General features: G+C 36.1%; 1 protein-coding gene across 15 annotated transcripts in view; it reads right to left on the bottom strand.

Moving 5' to 3' along the window:
- Positions 1-20,748, bottom strand: part of ZDBF2 (zinc finger DBF-type containing 2) — a 106,780-nt gene that overhangs the window by 9,029 nt on the left and 77,003 nt on the right. For 6 of the 15 annotated variants that reach the window (XM_084778286.1, XM_084778285.1, XM_084778284.1 and 3 more), the window contains 3 exons: positions 19,572-19,624; positions 17,038-17,141; positions 1,760-1,890 (listed from right to left, as the gene is read on the bottom strand). In XM_084778286.1, the coding sequence (XP_084634412.1) occupies positions 1,760-1,890; positions 17,038-17,097 (191 nt within the window). In that variant the 5' untranslated portion in view covers positions 17,098-17,141; positions 19,572-19,624. Of the gene's footprint in view, positions 1-1,759; positions 1,891-5,874; positions 6,011-9,343; positions 9,405-17,037; positions 17,142-17,881; positions 17,941-19,571; positions 19,625-20,748 lie in introns of those variants that run through there. The other 9 variants (XM_084778289.1, XM_084778288.1, XM_084778287.1 and 6 more) reach the window with 7 other exon arrangements.

Genomic DNA, 20,748 nt, shown 5'->3' with positions numbered 1-20,748 from the left:
AGAGGCATCAAAGAACAAGAGAAGCCTAAGGTATCATAAGCTAATATAAGGTCAATGTTCTAAAACAAAAAAAGGGCAAACTTGGAAATCTTCATTTGTAAACTCAACCCAAAAATGTTTTTTTACTCAACAACCAAAACAAGTAATTGGTAGGGGGCTATCAAAAGCCAGAATGATGGCTTAAAGAGTAAAGGTGCTTTGTCACCAAGTCTGTTTGTGATTCCCAAAACACACACGCCATTTGAAAGAGAAAACTAGCTCCTGTAAGTTGTCCTCTAATTTCCATATGTACATATGACATATAAACAAATAAATAATTGTGATAAAAAACAAAACCCAGTATTGAAAAACTATTCAATCTAATACTTTTCCCCCTCAGTCACAGTTCCACTAAAACTGAACTGACTTTGATTTTTACCTTGACTATTTTGTCCTGGTATCACCTAGCTTTTCTGTTATTACTCTTTCAAAACATTTGCTCTGCACCCACCCAACATTTAATCCTATCACATACCTAAAAAGCACCTTGTGATACATAACTTATCAGCTTAAGACATTCACTTGGGAAACGGCGGTTATGTCCGTATTTTCTTAGTAAAATGGTTTTATTAGCATATTTATTATTTATGTATTATGGTTTAATATTTCTTATTATGTTTTACTAGCATTTACTGTTATGTTTACTATTATGTTTTTTGAAGACAGGGATTTACTGATACTAGGCAAGCACTCTACAACTCAGCTATCCCCGCAGACCTATAGTGAAATGTGGTACAAATAATTGAGGTGGAGAATCGCTTGGCAGTTAAAAATACTTGTTTCAAGGTCATGAGGACCAAAGTTTGGATCAGAACAACCATGTAACAAGCCAGGCAATCTGTACATGCCTATAAAGGTAGTGCAGAGGTAGATAGAAACAGGGGGACTGCTGAGACTTGCTGGCCTCCAGCCTAGCCCAGAAAACGCTAACCTCTGCACTAAGCATGCAGGTGCACATGCACACATGTTTATACACACATGTGGAAACATACACACAAATCAATCTTTAAAAATAAAAAATAAAAATAAAAATATTTAACTTATAATCTGTGTAGGAATGTTTTGCCTGTATGTATGTGCACCACTTGCATGCCTTGAGGAGTCTGAAGAGGGCGTCAGATTCCCTGGAACTGGAGTTACAGGTGGTTGTGAGCCACCATGTGAGTGCTGGGAACTGAACCCAGGTCCTCTGCAAGAGCAAGTGCTCTTAACCACTGAGCCATCACTCCAGCCCCCCCCCCAAATAAATCTTTAAAGAAATAAGTACAACAAACAACTGGAAATGGAAGTTACTAGATAAAATTTCATTTTAGAGCTAGGTAAGTATTAACTCTTCTCCTAGCCCTAAATCAAAATTTTATCCATTAACTTTCACTTCTAATTATTTATTTTAATTGGTTAAATAAAACAGTTCACTACAGAGCTGGGAGTGCATCTATGGTAAACTGTTTGCCTCAAATAACTGAGCCCTTAGGTTTGATCCCTAGTTCCATAAACACAAAACAATTTTGCGCTTCATATTTTTTTTAAATTCAAATACAGACCTTAAAAGCTAAGCATGGTGGCACATGTAATCTCATCACTAGAGAAGCTGACAGGCTGAGGCTAGTCTGAACTACACAAGCATTTCCAACCAGGACTGGACCTGGACTGTAAAGCTAGATGGTGGGGGTGGCCTCGAACACTGACACAAATGTTAATATTCCAATAAACTACCTACCTGTTCTCCTGATAATTGTACGGGTGGTGCCGCAGGACATCCTGCAAGAAGCGTTCCATTAGAGTGTTATTGGTAGCTGCCCGACGTCTGCTCTGTCTGGTCAGGCTTCTGTGCTGAGCACTAAACAAGTGCTATAAAGAGAAACAGTGGGTATTTTAAATAAGTAACTGTTATTTATGATAACACGAAATGGACTCATGAATGTATTCCTTGTAGAAATATAAGTTGATATTCTTTCCATACAGCACTTCTAATATGTGCATCTAAAGCCATAAAAGTATGTTTCCCTAAAATACAGTTGTTACAGTTCTCTAAGTATATCCTAAGGATGACATCAAAAAGATGCCTAACACATCATATAGCAAAAAACTGGAAATTCCGTAACAATATCCTTACATTATGGTGTACACTGCAATGTAATACCATGCATCCACCCAAAATAATAAAAAAATCATAACATAGCATAGTATAGTATAATATTTCTATACTATATTAAAAAAAAATGGCTCTACCTATGGCTCTAACCTAAACTACAATTTAAAAATACACAGACAAGCAAGTGGAAGAAAATGTACTAAAATCTTAAAAGTATACTTTTAAGTGATATAGCTATGGGTAATTTTTTCTTTAAAATGTTATATTTTCCAATTTAAAAAATGTGAAAAGAGAGAACAGGGTTGGATTGTGGTATTAAAAAAAAAAAAACAGATTAGCTCACAGAAACCCTTCATTTCTTTTTCTCCAGTGATTAAGAAAAATCCTGCCTTAGCAGAATATTAGTGTAAGCACATCACAGTCTTCAGCTTTACCACAGATACTAGTATTAGTGGATTAGCAATGTGGTAAGAAGGAATCTAACACAGGGTGAAACGGACCATATGCCACACACAGGGCTATTCAAGCCATCTAAAAAGCTCACTGCGTTTTCACTCAGTAAGAACAGTGCCCTCTTTTGACACAAAGAGAGTGGGGCACAAAAAAAAAATAAAATAAAAGCAAACTGCCTTCAGTTCTGCACTCAGCAACAGCAAAGCCAGAATTTGAATGTAAGTCAAACTGTAGTTTATATCCTTTTGTCAAATAGCTAGTATAAATAAAATATTAATCACATGTTCTTTATAATACAATAACACGTTTTAACTATACTTAAGAAAACTCATGTTTTAATATATCATAGTTAAGGTACTATTTAAAACAAAACAAAACCAGGTTGCTAGTTCCTGACCACTGTTACAACTCTTGGAATGACTTCCTCGGTTGTGCTGACATGAGAACTTTCCTGCAATGTGACCTTAGTCCCAGGGACAATCAAGTATGACAGTCTCAAAATCATTTGCTATAAACTCCCTACTGTCCAGGACCCACCACCAGAGCTAGACTGCTGGGAATAAAAAGGACAAGGGTACAAGGGAACAAATAAAGATTCAACTAAAATCCAACCTTGTCCTCTCTACCGAGGCAAACAGAGAGAGCAATGTGAATGGAGAGCTGCACTGCTGGGAGCTGCAGAAGCCACCGCATTAGCTCTATCCCACATGGGAGGCTTAAGAATGTTTCAACATATATATCACATAAAATACACAACACATTTGTATGTTGCCTCCTAAACCATCACAGAATAAACATATCCTAGAAATTCCTTTACTGTCCCATACCAATCTAATATCCCTTCTCTCTTCCCCCAGTGTACCTATAACCTGATTTCTAATACTAAGCTTTGAAAGGCTCTGAAATGTATATATATATCTATCACACCACACAGCATGTACTCTTTTGCACTGAGCTCCTTTCATTCAGCACTGCATTTACGATACTATTCAGCAGTAACTATATTCTGTTCATCTTCACATACATCTGTACTCTGTTGTGTGACTTATCCTAGATTTTACGTTGTTACCAGCATTTGGGCATTAAAAACAAGGCTGCAAAGAACCTTGTTATTTGTGACAGGATATATTTTTGTGAGGTTAGATTACTAGGAAGAGAATTTATGTGTCATACAATAAAAGTACATGTTTTTTCAACTCAGTACCTAGTCTCCCGAAGTGGTTGGAACAATCTGTGCCTCAATCAACAGTACATTTTGCATTGCTCTACTTCATTATCAATCCTTGGTCTTACGGGCTTTACACTTTAGCTATTATGGAAGATGTTCAATGCCATATATTGTGCCCTTAACCCACAATCCAATGATAGCTTTTCATTTTTACTGGCAATCCAGATTGTCTCTGTAGTTACTGGTCCATTCAAATTTCTTCCTGATGTTTTTTCAAGACAAGGTCTTCAAAATGCAGCCCACACTGTCCTTGAACTGGAGTCCCCCACCTCTGTCTCCAGAATGCTGGGTCTCAGGCTTGTGCCACCATACCAGCCCTTCTTCCTCTTTTGTGAAGAGATGTCTTCTTCTTTATTAACTTGTAGATCTTATTTATTCTGGACACAATCTCTTCACTCAATTATATATGTTTTTTTCAAGTATTGTCTTCTTTTCCTCTCACTTTCTTAATCATCTACCACTTCCCTAATTTTATTGCAAGCGAGAACAGTTTTTGTTTTCAGTGCTTTGTGTTGGCAGAAAGCTCTTCCTTACAAAGCCACAAAGAGCCCCTGTCTGTTATTAGTTCCTTTATTACATTATCTACAACACTCACATCTATAATTCGCTTAGAAAATGATTTTTATACCTAGAATAACTCAACAATAAAGTTTCATTTCTTTCCCAACTAGCTACTCAAATGGCATAATAGCATCTACTGGAGAAAGATGTGTCCCTTGCTGCTCTACAATGTCACCTTTGTCATAGATCAAATATGCACATCCATCTACGTCTGGAGCTTGTTTCTACGTTCTTCCTGCCTTTGCACCAAGACTGCCTTGTCTTAATGAGCGCAGGTGAGTAGGTGTGGCTGTCTGCTCACATATGCCCTCTTGCTCAGATTGTTAACATTCTGCTTCTCGCTTTTTTCATTTCACATTTACACTGGCTTAATTTTTATTGGAATGTATGTGATTTTCACTGGAATTGCACTAAATAAGTACAATAATTTTGGAAAATTGGATACTTTTAATATTGACTCTTTCAATCCATGAGAATATTAGGTCCCTCTCCCAGCCCCTGCTGGCGACTGAACCCAGGGCCTTAAGCATGCTAAGCAGGCATGCTATCACTGAGCTAAATTATTCAGCCTTCAGTGTTTAGTTTATAAATGAAGATTTTATACAGACTTTTTTGTAATTATTCCTCAAATTTTTATTTTCTTTGATGTTATTGTAAATTATATCTTTAAATTTCATTTTCTGCAGAGTATTGGCGTATAGAAATATGACTTTTTCTACTGGTCCAACCACCTTGGTATTTTGTTTGCTTTTTAACCAAAGGCTTCCCATGGTGCCCAGGCTCATATCAAATGCACAACAGAATCAAATGATCCTCCTATGTCAGCCTCTTCAGTGGCTGGGATCATAGGCGTACACCACCACACCTGGGTCTAACATGCTTTTAAATTCACCCATTAAAATTTATCAATTTTTGGTTTTCTAGCCCATCATCATGTTATGATAAATAATTGCCTTTTATCCTCTCACCCCAATTCTCTTTACCATTTTGGTCATATTATCTCTTTTTCTTTCTTATCTTTGTGGCTAGGACCGCCTATAAAGTATTAAATAAAGTTTTATTTTTCCTTTTTGAGTTGCTGGGGGTCTCCCAGTTGCATATACAGCAGGCAAGTGCTCTACCATGGAAGTAAACACACACACACACACACACATAGTCATTGAGCATATTTTTAATTAAAGCAGTAAGTCTATTTTCACTTGGGCATACTTGGAAGTTTGTATTATTCTTACATGTATTTTCTCTCTTCTTTCTTCCTTTGCTTTTTTTATTATTCTAATTTCCCCCCACTTTGTTAGCTTAGTAGTTACAGATTCTCTTCCTAGTCTACTCGCAGGAACAAATGACAAGTCTGAACTATCAAAATCTAAAGTTACTCCCTACTTAATTCTCTCCTTAAACAATGTAAGGTCCTTAGAAATCAACTCTACTTACTACCCTCCCAGGCTGCGTGGCTGTCCATCCCACAACATGATGTATTGATTGCCTACATATTTACCTGTCCATTGTTCTTCATTACTTCCTGATAGCTCTGAGCTTCCATCTGGAATCATTTTCCTTCTGCCTGAAGAACTCCTTTTAGTTTTTCCTTTAGTGAGGGTCTGCTGGTGACAAATTCCCTTAATTTTTGTTTCCTGAAAATATTTTTATTTTACCTTACGTTTAAAAGTTATACTTATGGAGTAGAGAATTCTAGGTTGGCAGTTGTTTTCTTTCTTTTGGCTCCCATTGTTTTCTATCGAATACTCCACTAGATCTAGGCCCCATATTTCTTCACTGCCTTAGTAGTTTTCCAAAGCCTTGAAATATGTATGTATATATGTATATATAGATATCTATATATACATATATATATACACACACACACATATATTTTCCAAGCTTTTAGTGTTAATATAAATTATCCTGGCTGTGATCAATAGAATCTCTTTAAATGCCAATTTCGTACAGGAGTGTCCAAATGAATAAAAATTTTTTAAATGTTAGGGGAAAAAATTGCATCAAATACTTATTGAATAGAACCTGTAATTAAGGAATCGATGTTTTACAATTGCCAAGAGTTCAACATGTCCAGTCAAGTACTGAAACAATTTATCAATCATGAGAAAGATAAAGTGACTTCATTTATTTTCTGCCTCATGTTTATGACCAGCATTAAAAACTTTCTCTGAAAAGGGGTAGAGGGGTTTTAAAAAATCACAACAAAAAACTTTTTATTACTATGAAATTAAGTGGTTTCTATTAAACAAGACAAATGCCACCACACAGAATTTTTACATATTATACAGTTATCTTAGATGTCATCTAAGATAAAAAAACAGTTCAGCATTTACAAAACCAGAACATCACCATAAACTGTTTCACCTACAACACAATTACAGCTTAGACCCTGAAGAAAAGCTTAAGACACTTCTAAATGAAAAACCCTGGTTAGAAAACAGTAGCTACTACTATGGTGAATATTGGTCAAGATCTCTAATACACAACAGTACATAAAACTCTTCCAACAAAAACATAAGGGAAGCTACTCAGTTCAGTCTATGAGATTGTTATTACTCTGATATGAAAATGACACAAAGACACCAATCCAACAAAGAAGTCACAGACCAGCACTCCTTACAAATACATATATAAAGATCCTCAAAAATTTAAAAAAAAAATTAACAAACAAAACCCAGCAACATCTAAAGAGAACTAAGTTTATGCCATAACCAAGCAAGACCTATCCCAGGACTGTAAGATCAGAGTAACATCCAAACATCTGTCTGTACTACAGACAGACCTGCATCCAACCAAAGCTCATATGCTGAATTTCTAACCCTAACACGACTACATGTAGATAAAACTTTAAGAAGCAGTTAGAATGACATGCCACCAAAAGTCCTAACACAACATGGTATTACTGTTCATTCTCCCTCTACAAGTGAGGACATAATGAGAAGGCAGCAAAGTACAAGCTAGGAAAATCAATCAATCATCTAGTGCCTTGGCCTTGAACTTCCTAGCCTTCAGAACAGCAAGAATATTCAGCTTGCTTAAGCCATCTAGAAATACATGATTTATTATGGCGGCCTGAGCTAATATACTTATGTACTATATTTATACACTGAGGAAAAAACACAGAAAAGCAGGTGAATGTGACAAATCCTGTTCCCTTTCACAATGAAGCACTCAACAAACTAGGACCAGAAGATCATTTCTTAACAGGTCTTCCTTAGAAAAGCACACTTATGTATCATATTTAATACTGACAATGAAAGCTTTCTGCCTAAGATCAACAGAGACAACAGAGATCAACACCTCTACTTGATACCCACTGAACTAGAGAGATTCAAGGGAAGAAAATGGGTACCCAGGTGAGAAGACTAGTGCAACTGATCATTTTGTACATGGAAGGACACACACAATGTCTTAAAGACTCACAAAAAAAAAAATTTAGAGCTAATAAGCTCCACAAGGTTTCATGATATAAGATCAATATTATAAAATGCTATTCTACCAGAGATAAACAATCAAAAATGGATTTAACAATATCATAAATATTAATAAATTTAACATAATACAAAACTTATACACTGAAAAACCTAAGACTAGATTGAAAGGCCTTTAAGAAGCTTTATGTAATGGAAATAGATGCTCCCTACTCACAAACTGGAAGACTTGGTGCTAAGATGGATACTCCACAAAGTCATCTGCAGATTCAACACAATCCCTATCAGAATCTGCTCACCTTATGAAGTAACTCGTCTCAGAGAAAAAAAAAATTAAGAGCAAAAAAGGTCTATTACATTGTGGAGATGATGAAATGAGGACATGTTGGTATTACTGGTGTTATAAAAAAGGATAGAAAACCTACTCAACTAAATAACTTACAACTTTCGTAGAAAAGATGGCTATTTGAAGGACCTCTGAAACTTGACCAAAAGAGGTCATATATACTACAAGATGAGATCTGGAATGTCCTTTAAAGGCTCATGTATTGAAAAGTTGTCTTCAGAACCTTCAAAAGGAGGAGGGATCTAAAACTGGAGGTTCTGAATCACTGAGAATATGACTCCAGTGAATATTATGGGAGTCCTGTTGTTGTGGCTATTTCTCACATTCCAGACATTAACTGAACAGCTTGTTTCACTACACTCCATGCCAGGCTATGTTGTCTCATCACAAAGCCACAGTAACAGAACCTATCAATTACAGACTCAAGTGTTGCCAAACTGAGAGCCAAAATAAACCTTTTCTCTCTGTAAGTTGATTATCTCAAGTATTTTGCTATGGTACAGAAAGATGACAAATATCTCCCAGTTATCATTGTCAAATTGCTAAAAAATAAAAATAAAAATAAAAGAGAATTCTAATAATAGCAACAGAAAAGTACCAAATCGCATAAAAGATAATTTCCAGTAGACTAACAGAATATTTATCTGCAGAGAGTTTACCAGATGGAAAATATTCAACAGTCCTGAAAAATGAAACAAAACAAAAAAACAAACCAATACTATACCCAGCAAAGTTATCCTTCAGAAATGCAGGAAAAATATAATCTTTCCAAAAACTGCAGTAATTCCCCACTACCAGACCCATCCATCCCTAAAAGAAATATCTGTTATAGTTCTATACTAGAAAAAAGACAACTCCTATCATAAAAATATATGCAAATATAAAACTTAATAGTTGTTCAGGAACACAAAGGGAAGAATCAAATAGAGAAGTTCATCAAACCATAAAGAAGAGTAAGAGAAGAAGGAACAAAAAAAATATACCAATATTAAAAAACCACTAAAAATATAACAAGTGTATCATTATTTATCAATAACAAGCTTGAATATAAACATCAAATTCTAGAAACAAAGGATGTAGACTGGCTCAATAGGGATTTTAAAAAAAGACTCAATGATATGCTGTTCTAAGAAACTTCTTTCACCAATAAAGCAATACTTCCTAGAGGTGAAGGATAGAAAAAGACATACCATGTAAACAAAACTCAAGCAGGAGTCTCCACACTTAGAACAAGCAGACTTGAAAATAAAACTGGGGAGAGAAGACAGAATGACAAAAGAATCAACTCAACAAAAGGAAGTGATATCCGTATCTGTATCTATATGTTATACAAAAAAGTTTAATATAAACAGCAATACAAATCAACAACCTAAAAAACATTATATATACACATATATGTGTGTATATATATATATATATGCATTTGATCTAAAAGAAGATTTTAGGACAATAATGGGAATTCAGAATCCCATTCCATCAATGGAAAAACCATCTACCCCAAAATTAGAAAGAACCTGATATCTGATATAACAGTTAAACTGTTTCTATATTATAGACCAAAAGGGCCAAGCAGACATTTACAGAATTAACCTCATCCAATAGTTATAAAATAAGCATTATTCTCAACATATGGAATATTCTCAACAAATTTTTTAAAAACCAGCACATGTATCTTTGATCAGAATTGAATAAAAATAGCAATTTAGAAACTATAAGCACATGGAAATTAAATATGTTCTTAAATAAATAATGAGCCAAATAAATCAAAAGAAAATGTAAAATGTTTTAAAGCAAACTGAAATTGAAACAACACACTGCAGCCTATGGAGTAAAGCAAAAGCAATGCAGATGGAAGTTTATAATACATTACAGCCTACATTTAAAAAAAAATATGTTGGGGCTGGAGAGATGGCTCAGAGGTTAAGAGCACTAACTGCTCTTCCAGAGGTCCTGAGTTCAATTTCCACCAACCACATGGTGGCTCACAACCATCTATAATGAGATCTGATGCCCTCTTCTGGCCTGCAGGGGTACAGGCAGGCAGAACACTGTAAACATAATACATAAATAAATCTTTTAAAAAATATGTTTAAACTGGGCACAGTGGTGGTGCACAGCTGTCATCCTAGCACTCAGGGAGACAGAGGCAGGTGGATCTCTGTGAGTTTGAAACCAACCTGGTCTACAAAGAGTCCAGGTCAGCCAAGGCTACAGAGAGAAACCCTGTCTCGAGTGGAAGAGAAAAAAAAATCAAGAAAGCAGGTTGAAGAGATGACTCAGAGGTTAAGAGCACTGGGTGCTCTTCCAAAGGTCTCAAGTTCAATTCCCAGCAACCACATGGTGGCTCACAACCATCTGTAATGAGATCTGGTGCCTTCTTGTGGTAGACAGAATACTACATAAATAATTAAATCTTTAATAAGAAAAAAAATCAAGAAAGTACCAAGCTTATATTAGTAAAAGGAAATAGCAAACAGCAGAAACAGACTAAAGCATATCTACACACACATGTATAAAAAAAAAGAGGGCTAGAAATGTAGCTCAGTGGTATAGCATATGCACAAACGCCAGCATGAAAAAGATGGGGAAAGGAAAGGAGCATGACCCAAATCAAATCCAAGATGAGAAGGGAAACATTACAGCTGACATTTTAGAAATACAAATGATCATTAGGGACTATGATGAACAATGATAAGCCAATAGACAGCAAAATTGTTTTTTAAAATGTGTTTCTATATACACACAGACTACAAAAATTGAGCCACGACAACATTCAAAATCAACAAACTGATAACAAGAGGGCTAAATCAGTAAAATATGTCACAAGAAATAAAAGCCCAGAACCTGATATATTTTACCAAATCCTTACAGACAGATATTGCTGATAAACAGATACAAAAATTCTCAACAAAATGCTAATGAAGCAAATTCAGCAACACATAAAAAAAGAGTACAGACATAATCAAGTGGGATTTACCTCAGGAAGGCAAGAATGGCTACATATAAATCAACAAATTATGTCATCCCCATAATGAAAGATACAAACTGCATGATCATCTAATTATATGTAGAAAAAAATAAAATTAAACATTTCTTCATGATAAAAAAATTTAATAGGGTATAAAAGTAACACAACTCAGCATAGTAGGGGCTGCACATGACTATCCACAATTTACATGATATTCAGTGGAGGAAAGCTAAAATCCATTTTCTCTGAAAGCAGTATTAAGACAAAGACATCCATATTGACCCTTTATATTCAGTATCAGATTAGAAACCTTAAAGTACCACAATAAGAGAAAAAAAGGTATCAAATTATTCATTTGTAGATGGCATAGGTTGTAGATGGTATAGGTTATTTCCTATGCATGTATGTATGTGCACTATATGCATACCAGAAAAGGCTACCAGACCCCTGAAGCTGTAATTACAGCCATGTGAATGCCGAGAACCAAACCCAGGTCCTCCACAAAAGCAGCAAGCACTCAACTGCTGAGCCATCTCTCCAGCCCCAGATACTAAGAAACAAAATAAAAGAAAAAACTAGACTCCATTAAAATATTTTTAAAACTGAAAAACAAAATCAATAAAGGTATAGGACATAAAAATCAACATAGAAAAATCAGCTGTTTTACATACTGTTAAAAGGTTACCAAGCTATCAATATTAATAATGCTGATGACAATAAATAATAACACCTAGTTATTAATTTAACCAAAGGCATGAGCTCTTTCATGAAAGTTATAAAATATGAAAAGAATGAAACTGAGGATGATACATATACAAAAAAAAAAGACAGCTCATGTTCATGGATTGGAAGAATACAGCTAAAGTATCCATAATACTCAATCTATAGATCCAATTGCAATTTGTATCAGAATATCAATGACCTTCACAAAACAAAAAAAGAGCAAGTACAGAATTCACGCACACCCTAAATTATTCTAAACAGTGGTAACAATCTTGGGCAAAAAGAATAAAGGTAGAGCCATTATAATAGCAACTTCAAAACATAATACAAAACTATAGTAACTAAAAAAGCATGATACTGGGAGGTGGGGCACCAAAAGAACATAACAAAAAACAAATAATTCATCTATCTAGTGCTAAGTGTAAGGGCAGTTGACCAGTCAAGGCAAAGAAGGAACCAACTAAAGTAAAATCTCTTCAGTAAATTGTGCTAGAAAACTTCAACATCTATATATAAAAAAAAATTAAGTCTGGTGTGGTGGCTCAAACCTTTAATCCTAGGGCAGAAACAAGTGCACCACTATGAGATCAAGGTCAGCATGATATAGTGAAGACCAGACTGCCAGAGCTACACAATAAGACTCTGCCTTGATGATGATGATGATGATGATGATGATGATGATGATGATGATGATGGAGGAGGAGGAAGAGGAAGAATAAGAATTATTAAATATAAATAGAAGAATAAAACTAGACATCAATCTCTTACTACATTCAAAAATCAATCCAAATATATCACACTCCCTGATGGTTTGAATGAGAACATTCTCCAGAAGCTCCTATGTTTGGATGCTTGATCCCAGTTAGTGGAACTGTTTGGGAAGGATTAGAAGCATTAGGAAGGGTGGCCTTGTTGGATGGGGTGTGGTCCTATGGGAAGAGGTATGTCACTGAGGGTGGGCATTGAGGTTTCCAACCCCCATGGCAGCCTCAGTCTCCCTCTCTGCTCACTGAGGAGCAGGATGTAAAGCTCTCAGCTACTTCTCCAGTACTGTGGCTGCCTGCCACTACACTCCCTGACATGATGGTGGACTAAGCCTCTAAAACTGTGAGCAGACACCCAATGTTTTCTTTTGTAAGAGTTGCCTCAGTCATGGTGTTTCTTCCCAGTAATTAATAGAACAGTAAGTACGACATACTTTTTTGTTTTGTTTTTGCTTTGTTTTTGAGATAGGGTTTCTCTGTGTAACAAGTCCTGGCTGTCCAGACTTGCTTTGTAGATCAGGTTGGCCTCGAACTCACAGAGCTCTACCTGCCTCTGCCTCCCTGAGTGCTGGCATGAAAGGCGTGCGCCACCACACAAGGCCCAAAGACAGGATTTGAACCACGGGCCTTTAGACTATAGAAGTCTTATCAACGGAGCTATTCTAGCTTTCTGGTTTTTCTAACACACTCTTAAAGTGTTTTAAAAAATTACTAAAAGAAAACATAAGGGACATGAACATGCCATGGTGCACGGGTGAAAGTCAAAAGCAATCTTAGGAACTAGTTCTTCCCTGCTACCGTGTTTTCAAACAAGATCTCTCCATATTTGCTGTTCACTGCTGTCCATATTTCTCCTGCCTCTGCTTCCTACCTTGCCACAGAAGCACAGAGTACAGAAGTATTCTACCATGACTTGTGTACAGGGTTCTGGAGAGTCAAACTCAGTCCTTAAGTTTTGTGTGGCATGTTTTACCCATCCAGCTACTTCACCAGGACTGGTTTTTGTCATTGATGTTGAGTTTTTTCTTTAAGATTTTATTTATTTAATGTATGAATCTTCTATCTGCATGTAAACCTACATGCTAGAAGAGGGCACCAGATCACTATAGATGCCTGCGAGCCACCATGTGATTGCTGGGAACTGAACACAGGAGCTCTGGAAGAGCAGACAGTGCTCTTATCCATCTCTCCAGCCCAGATGTTGGTTTTCTGAGACATAGTCTCACGTATCTCTGGCTGGCTTTCCAGTCCTGATGCTCCTGCTTCTATACTCCCTGACTGCTTAAAGACATGAGTCACCACACCCAGACACCCAAAGGACTCATTCCAGAATGTATAAGGGACTCAACAACTCAAAAGCAAATTTAAAATGGGCAAATAACCTGTGTAGACATATTTAAAAGATAATATATAAACAGCAAGCAAATATATGAAAAAGTTTGATAATATTAATCAAGAAACTATAAATCAAGACAATAAGGTATCTTCTCAATCCTGTAGAAGGGGTAAGAAAAATATTTTAAAATGGCAAGTTCTAATGGGACTGTGACAAAGAGGGAGTACTGTAAGAACAGTGTTAAACAGTCGAACCATCACAGAAAACAGGACAGAGGTTTCTCGGAAAACTAGAAGCAGAACCTCTTATAGTGGAAAAGCCAGCTATTGACACATACCTAAAAGAAATAAAATCAGATGTGTGCCAAGGCCACATCTGCAGCATTCTGTTCACTACAAAACATTCAGGACAGCCAAAAAAGGTGTCCATAGATGAGTGAATGGGTAGAGTGGTCACCCAAGCGTGACAAGGACAAAGGGATGGGAGAAGGATGGTCAATGGGTACAGGAGAAGGTGAATAGGTGGAATAACTTCTAGTGTTCCCAGAACAGGCACAGTAACGATGGCTTACAAGAATTAACTGTGTATTTTAAAATAGAGAGAATGTTTCCAGTACAAAAAATAATAAATGTCTTAAGGTGACAGACAAGCCAATTATGATCTGATCATTACACATTATATACATGTGCTGAAATATCAGTTACTTGATAAATACATACAGTTACTGTATGCCAGTTTAAAACGTATTTTTAAAAAAGACTATGGTAGTAGCATTATGACATATGTCATATATAGACCAATAGAACAACACTGAGAACAAGGAAATAAGCTATTACAATTATAAGTACGTCTCTTGATTTTCAAGAGACGTAACAATTGAATAGGCAAAAACTAGTCTTTTCAACAAGGAGAGTAGTGATTACTGGATATCACAAGCAAAAAAATGAAACTGGATCCCATATCTTGTCCCATATAAAAATGAATTCAAACTGAACAGAAGACCTGAAGAAGAACAGAAGTTATAAAAGCAACTATGAAACTCTTAGAGGAAAATAAAGGCATAAATCTTCATGATGTTGGTTTAGGCAATCCTTCATCAAAAACAACACAAAGAAAGGTGCATAGTACATACCTGCAACCTCAGTCCTAGGAGGTAAAGGAGAAAGATCTCTCAAGCCTGAGGCTAGCCTAGACTGCAGAGTAAGAACTGTCTTTAATTTTTTAAAAAAAGATAAATTCAATGATGCAAAATTTAAAACTTATTTTTCAGACAGGTCTCATTATGTAGTGTAAGCTGGCCTGGAACTTGCAATGTTCCTGCTTCTACAATTTACAACATTTATACATCAAAGCATACTATCAACAAAGTAGAAAGACAAACCACAGGATAGACAAAGTATTACAATCATATTATTTCATAAAGATCTGCTATCCATAAAAAAGGATTACAGTTTGGCAATAAAAAAAGACAAACTACCTAAAACACAGACACAGGATCTCAACAGGCATTTGTCCAAACGATGTACACAAACAGCCAATAAGCACATGAAAACATGCTCAATGACACTGGCAAATGCAAATCAAAGTCACAATGAGATATCACTTCACATCCACAAGATGGCTATAATTAAAAAAAAAAAAGATAAGTGCTGGCAAGGATGAGGAGAAACTGCAACCCTCATGCGTTGCTAGAGGTAACATACAATAATAGAGCCACTTTGGAAAACAGTGAGGCAGTTCCTCAAAAACAAGTTATCATATGACCCAACAATTTCATTCCTACATGTATACCCAAAAAACTGAAAATGTATGTTCACACAAAAAATTATACACAAATATCCATAGCAGCAATATTCATGGTAGCCAAAAAAAGTAAAAACAACCTAAGCATCCGTCAATTGTTGAATGAATAAATAAAATGTGGTATTATTTTTATAATGAAATATTATTCAGCCATAATGAGATAGTAATACATGCTATGATATGAATGAACCTTGAATATATTATGCTAAATGAAAAGTTAAGACACAAAAGGTCACACAGCATAGGCTTCCACGCAGGGGAAATACCTAGATTGGTGTCTTTTGAAACAGAAAGTAGATTAGTGGTTGCCAGAGGTTAGAGATCCAAGAGAGTAGTTTCCTCTTAAAGATGAAAATTAAACAATATCATCACTTTTTCATACACTAAAAGATCTCTGAATTTTACTTTAAAGGGGGTAGTTTATGATGAAAGAATTATATTACAACAGAAAATAAACAAAAGAATCCCCGTAACAAGTACTCTACCCATTAGCAGCCAGAATGATCCTTCTAAAGTACAAGTTCAATAATAAGTCACCCTTCTCATAGTCCTGTGATGGCTGCCAACCTCACTGGCATAAAAGTCAACGTTGTCACCTTAGCCTACAAAAGTGTTTGTCTATTTTTTGAGACAAGGTCTCACTGTGTAGCCCTGGCTGGCCTGAAACTTTGTAGATCAGGATAGTTTTGAACTCAGAGATCCACCTGCTTCTACCTCTCGGTGCTGGTATTAAAGGAGTGCATCACCATACCCAGCTACCCTATAGGATTTACACAATCCTTTTTCACACATTACTTTTCACCTATCCCTCATCTTACACTGGAGTCACACTGGCTTCTTGACTTCTGGTTAGCGCGTTCTTCTTCTTCCTCCAGGTCTTTCTCTCTCCTAGAATACTTCCTCCATATGTATGCAAACCTGGTACTCAACTTCTTTCAAATGCTAACTCAACTGTCTCACTTAAAACAAAAGAAAACAAAACAAACCCTTACCTGGCCATTCTACTTAAATAGCATACTCTTGTTCATTTTGTTTTCATCATAAAACTCACCAAAATTTAACATACTATACCTTAAAATTATATGATCATTGATTTTCTGCCTTACTATACTATAAACTCCATGGAAAAACTGATTTTGTTCATGATTATATTCTCACACTTTTAAGCAAACCAGCATATTCTCAACAAAATCCATTCAGTGAAAGAATAAATGAGCCTAATAAAATGTAAAAGAGAAATTCACAACTAAAGTGCTATGTGTTATTATTATATTAGTGGGAACCTCTCACCTGTTCCAGGTTAGGATACTGTACACGGCAATAGCTGCAATATCCTTGTCTTTTTTGCATCTTGACTAAGCCAGTCAGGAGGCTACTGGTGTTGGAAAGTCAAACTGCAAAGAAAAAAAAGCATTAAAAATAAAATAATAACAACAACAATAATAAAAACAATAATTCCTTATTACTATTAGGAAAACAGTTCAAAATTATTCTTGCTTGGTTTTCAAGACATAATTTCACTATATACCTTAAGCTGACCTAGAATACACACACACACACACACACACACACACACACACACACACACACACACTCCAAAAGTAGCCTAGAAATTACAATCCTTTTTGTCTCCACTTCCTGAGTTTTGACCATGCCTGACTTCCACCTGTCCCGTTTCTATCGATGAGGAAAATAATACACTGCATCATTGGAAAGAACAGTTTGTTGCCAATTATCTGAAGACAGTTAAAGTTCTTATCAATTTTCTATAGCTGAGTTACTAGGAAATGATTCAGGATGAAATAATACAGCACTAGATTTCTAAAGACTGTATTACTGTAGTACAATCTTCTCAAACACAACCAGTTCCCTGCATTCTTATAACAGAAACTCCAGGTTATCTGAACTTGCCTCTAATCCTCTTGCCAAGAGTGAAGATGCTATTTGGCAGCTTACGCTCAGCTCACAAGCTCCTGTTACAATTATCCCAGTAGCTAAAGAGAAAAGAGCAACTAAAGTGGCCTCAGAATGACAAAACTTTTCTAACTCTTCAAACCACATACATATGGGTAATTTTTCCTACTAGTACTTTTGAGATTTCATGACCCATCAATGGTTTATGAATTTTACCCACCTCAAATCATAAGCCTGGTCACAAAGTGACTCTAGGACAGCCAAGGCTACAGAGAAACCCTGTCTCCAAAAACAAAAACAAAAACAAAAACAAAAATCAAGCTGACTGGTAAAATTATCTCCCAAATTTTGAACTAGAACAACTGAGTTAGAGCCTAAGATTCTTAATTTTTAAAGATTCTCCACACTGTTTAAAATGGGAGGCTCCTAAGTAAGACGTACACTGCTCACTTGCAGCTCAGCTCTTCTGTAATTATACTGCACTTCCAAATGAAACCTTTTGCTGCTTTGCAGAACAAATAAATAAATAAAAACGTATATAAATAAAAAGGTATCCTCTCGAAGACCCGTCCTCTCTCAGTTCCTTCTTTCTTTTCTAAGTAAATCTACATTTACTCTGCTAAAAGAGATTGATGCCCTTGATACTCTTGATGCATAGCCAATTAATTTGTTAACACACACACACACACACACACACACACACACACACACACACTTCCAGCAATATACACATAACTGCAGCTATCTAGTAAATTCAATGTAGTGTAGTTGCTGGTTTGTTAAAACTAAAAAGAGAATTGCAAATAAGTTTTTCAAGTTTTAATTCTAGGTATTTAAACATTTTTGTCTGTTGGAAAACAGGACAGACCCATTCGATGTGTTGTGAGTAGCTGGTAGCTGGGAAGAAGATGGTACAACAGCCTTGATGCATTGCCCAAGATACCTTCTAGCCCCTCTCCCTCAACTTTTCAAGCACGGGGATTACAGGCTTGTGCCATCATGCCTAGCTCTGTGATATTAGTGCTTCTGAGGAAGATTACTCTACAATGTAGAAGATTTAACTGTTAAAGCCAATGGTAAAAAATGAAATTGCAGCCTCAAAAAAACTAGTAAAATGAGAACACGAAAGCTTTATCACCTCAGCATTCCAGCACAATGTTCACTTACCTATTACTCTGTTCTGAAAACTTTTGCCTTTCTGACTTCCCAAACTTATAGGGAAAAATAAATCAATTAAACCAGCATCTGAAATAATATATGTGAAATTTTAAAACTGGATCTTTCCCCCCATTAATTTGCCTCATTAGTAAATGAAAACCAGAGAATAAGACAAAGATTATAGTTATATTTGTAGATACGACTATTTTTAGACTAGAATTCTAGAACATAAAACTAAACTTTGAAAATTATAAAATAACAAACATTTTAACCACTTCTTGAATATCTAATTAAAACACTCATTGAATGAAAGACAAATGAGTATAGCATCACACACACACACATATCAGGGCTACAGCCTTTAAGTCCTAAAGCACTATTACCTGTTGTGTCTTCAGCTCTCACGCCACAGTGAGTTACAACAAATCAGAAGCATGTGCTGACATTTTTTAAATTTCACATTCCAGGACCTCACCTAAAATTTACCTAATCTAACCCCCCTGGAGTAGGAAGACAACACCCACATATTACACAATTAAGATATTCAAGCTGATTCTAAGTTAACCCAATAACATCAGCTCATTTTTATGATCTAATTCAATTTTAATTATTAAAAGGATTATTTATCCAGAGCCTAGGACTGTACTGCTTTGTATGAGTCAACGCGACTTTTTATATTGATTTTGAATTCTACGAGAATCTGACTGATTGATTGATTGATTGATTTTTTTTTAAAGTAACGGGCAAATTACCTTGAGCAGAAAAGGGCAAGTCTCTCATCAGCTGCATTAGTCTGGACAAGCATCTGTAAATTAAATAAAACAACGTTTGAGACAGTAGCTCTCTCTCATCTATAGTTGACTGAACAAGTACCCCCTAATTATACTGGCATTTTAAAAGTAACACAATTATTTCCAGTAACAGAAGAAAATATTAAAATTTGAACACAAAGCACATTACATACTGTCATTCATTGAATATCGCAACATGGCGTTCTGGAGCAGTGAGTGAGGGCCCAGCAAGCCCCCAAGCACTTGGCGCTCTAGCCTCCCGCAACAACGGCTGGAAAGGAAGGTGAGGCACGCCCCGCACCTCTGGCGCATTAGGGGAAACAAAAACTGCCCAAAAACCAAAATAAGCTTCTGGAAAAATCTCAAAGGAAAATGCACATGCGAAACTGGGTTTGGGTCCAGGACCCAATTCTAAGCTACCATTTCAGTTTTAATTAAGAAAAACCAGACACTACTACTTATCATCCATCTGCATCAGTGAACAATCAAGCTGAATGATAAGAGTTTTTATTTTCTTTTCATTATGGGTCAAGTGGTGACCTGTGCCCAGGACCCCTTGTAAAGAAAAATTCCAACATTTTAGTTTCAAAAGAATCAGTAAGAGCCTATCTTCCATGTGTCACCAGTCCCCTGCCCGGTGTAGACTCTGTCCTGGCAGCTTCAGGGAAACCCGCCAGCTCTCCTGCCACTGAGGAGTGTAAAATGGAACTGGAAATCAATGCACAAGTGTAAAGTGTATCTGAGAACTGAAAAAGCAAAAATAGTAAGCGTAAGCCAAAGAGTAAGGGTGGTGGCTGAGTCCTCGTCTAGCACGCTTGGACGGGATCCACTGCTGCCAATAATAACAACGTGATAACGGCTTTAATTATCAAGATCAACTGAGAAATCTAGTGGTCAAGGATGTAAAAGTGGATATAGTTTTTTTTATCTAATTTAGGGAGTAAATAGAATTTATTTATAATAGGGTTAGGAAAAAATAGCCCAAGTAGCAAACATGGGTATAAAAACAAAAAAGTGTCAAGTACATTTGGTGATAGTTAATTAGTCCAGCTGAATCAAAGGTTTGATTTGAGAATTTAAGGGGCAGCAAAACAAGAAAAGTAGGTAATTCAAATGCCAACCAAAAAGCAATTTAGAC

The sequence above is a fragment of the Acomys minous genome, assembly GCF_964271855.1.
Source record: "Acomys minous genome assembly, chromosome: 4".
NCBI lineage: Eukaryota > Metazoa > Chordata > Mammalia > Rodentia > Muridae > Acomys > Acomys minous.
The sequence above is the reverse complement of the archived record's forward strand: the minus strand, read 5'-3'. Positions and strand labels throughout refer to the sequence as shown.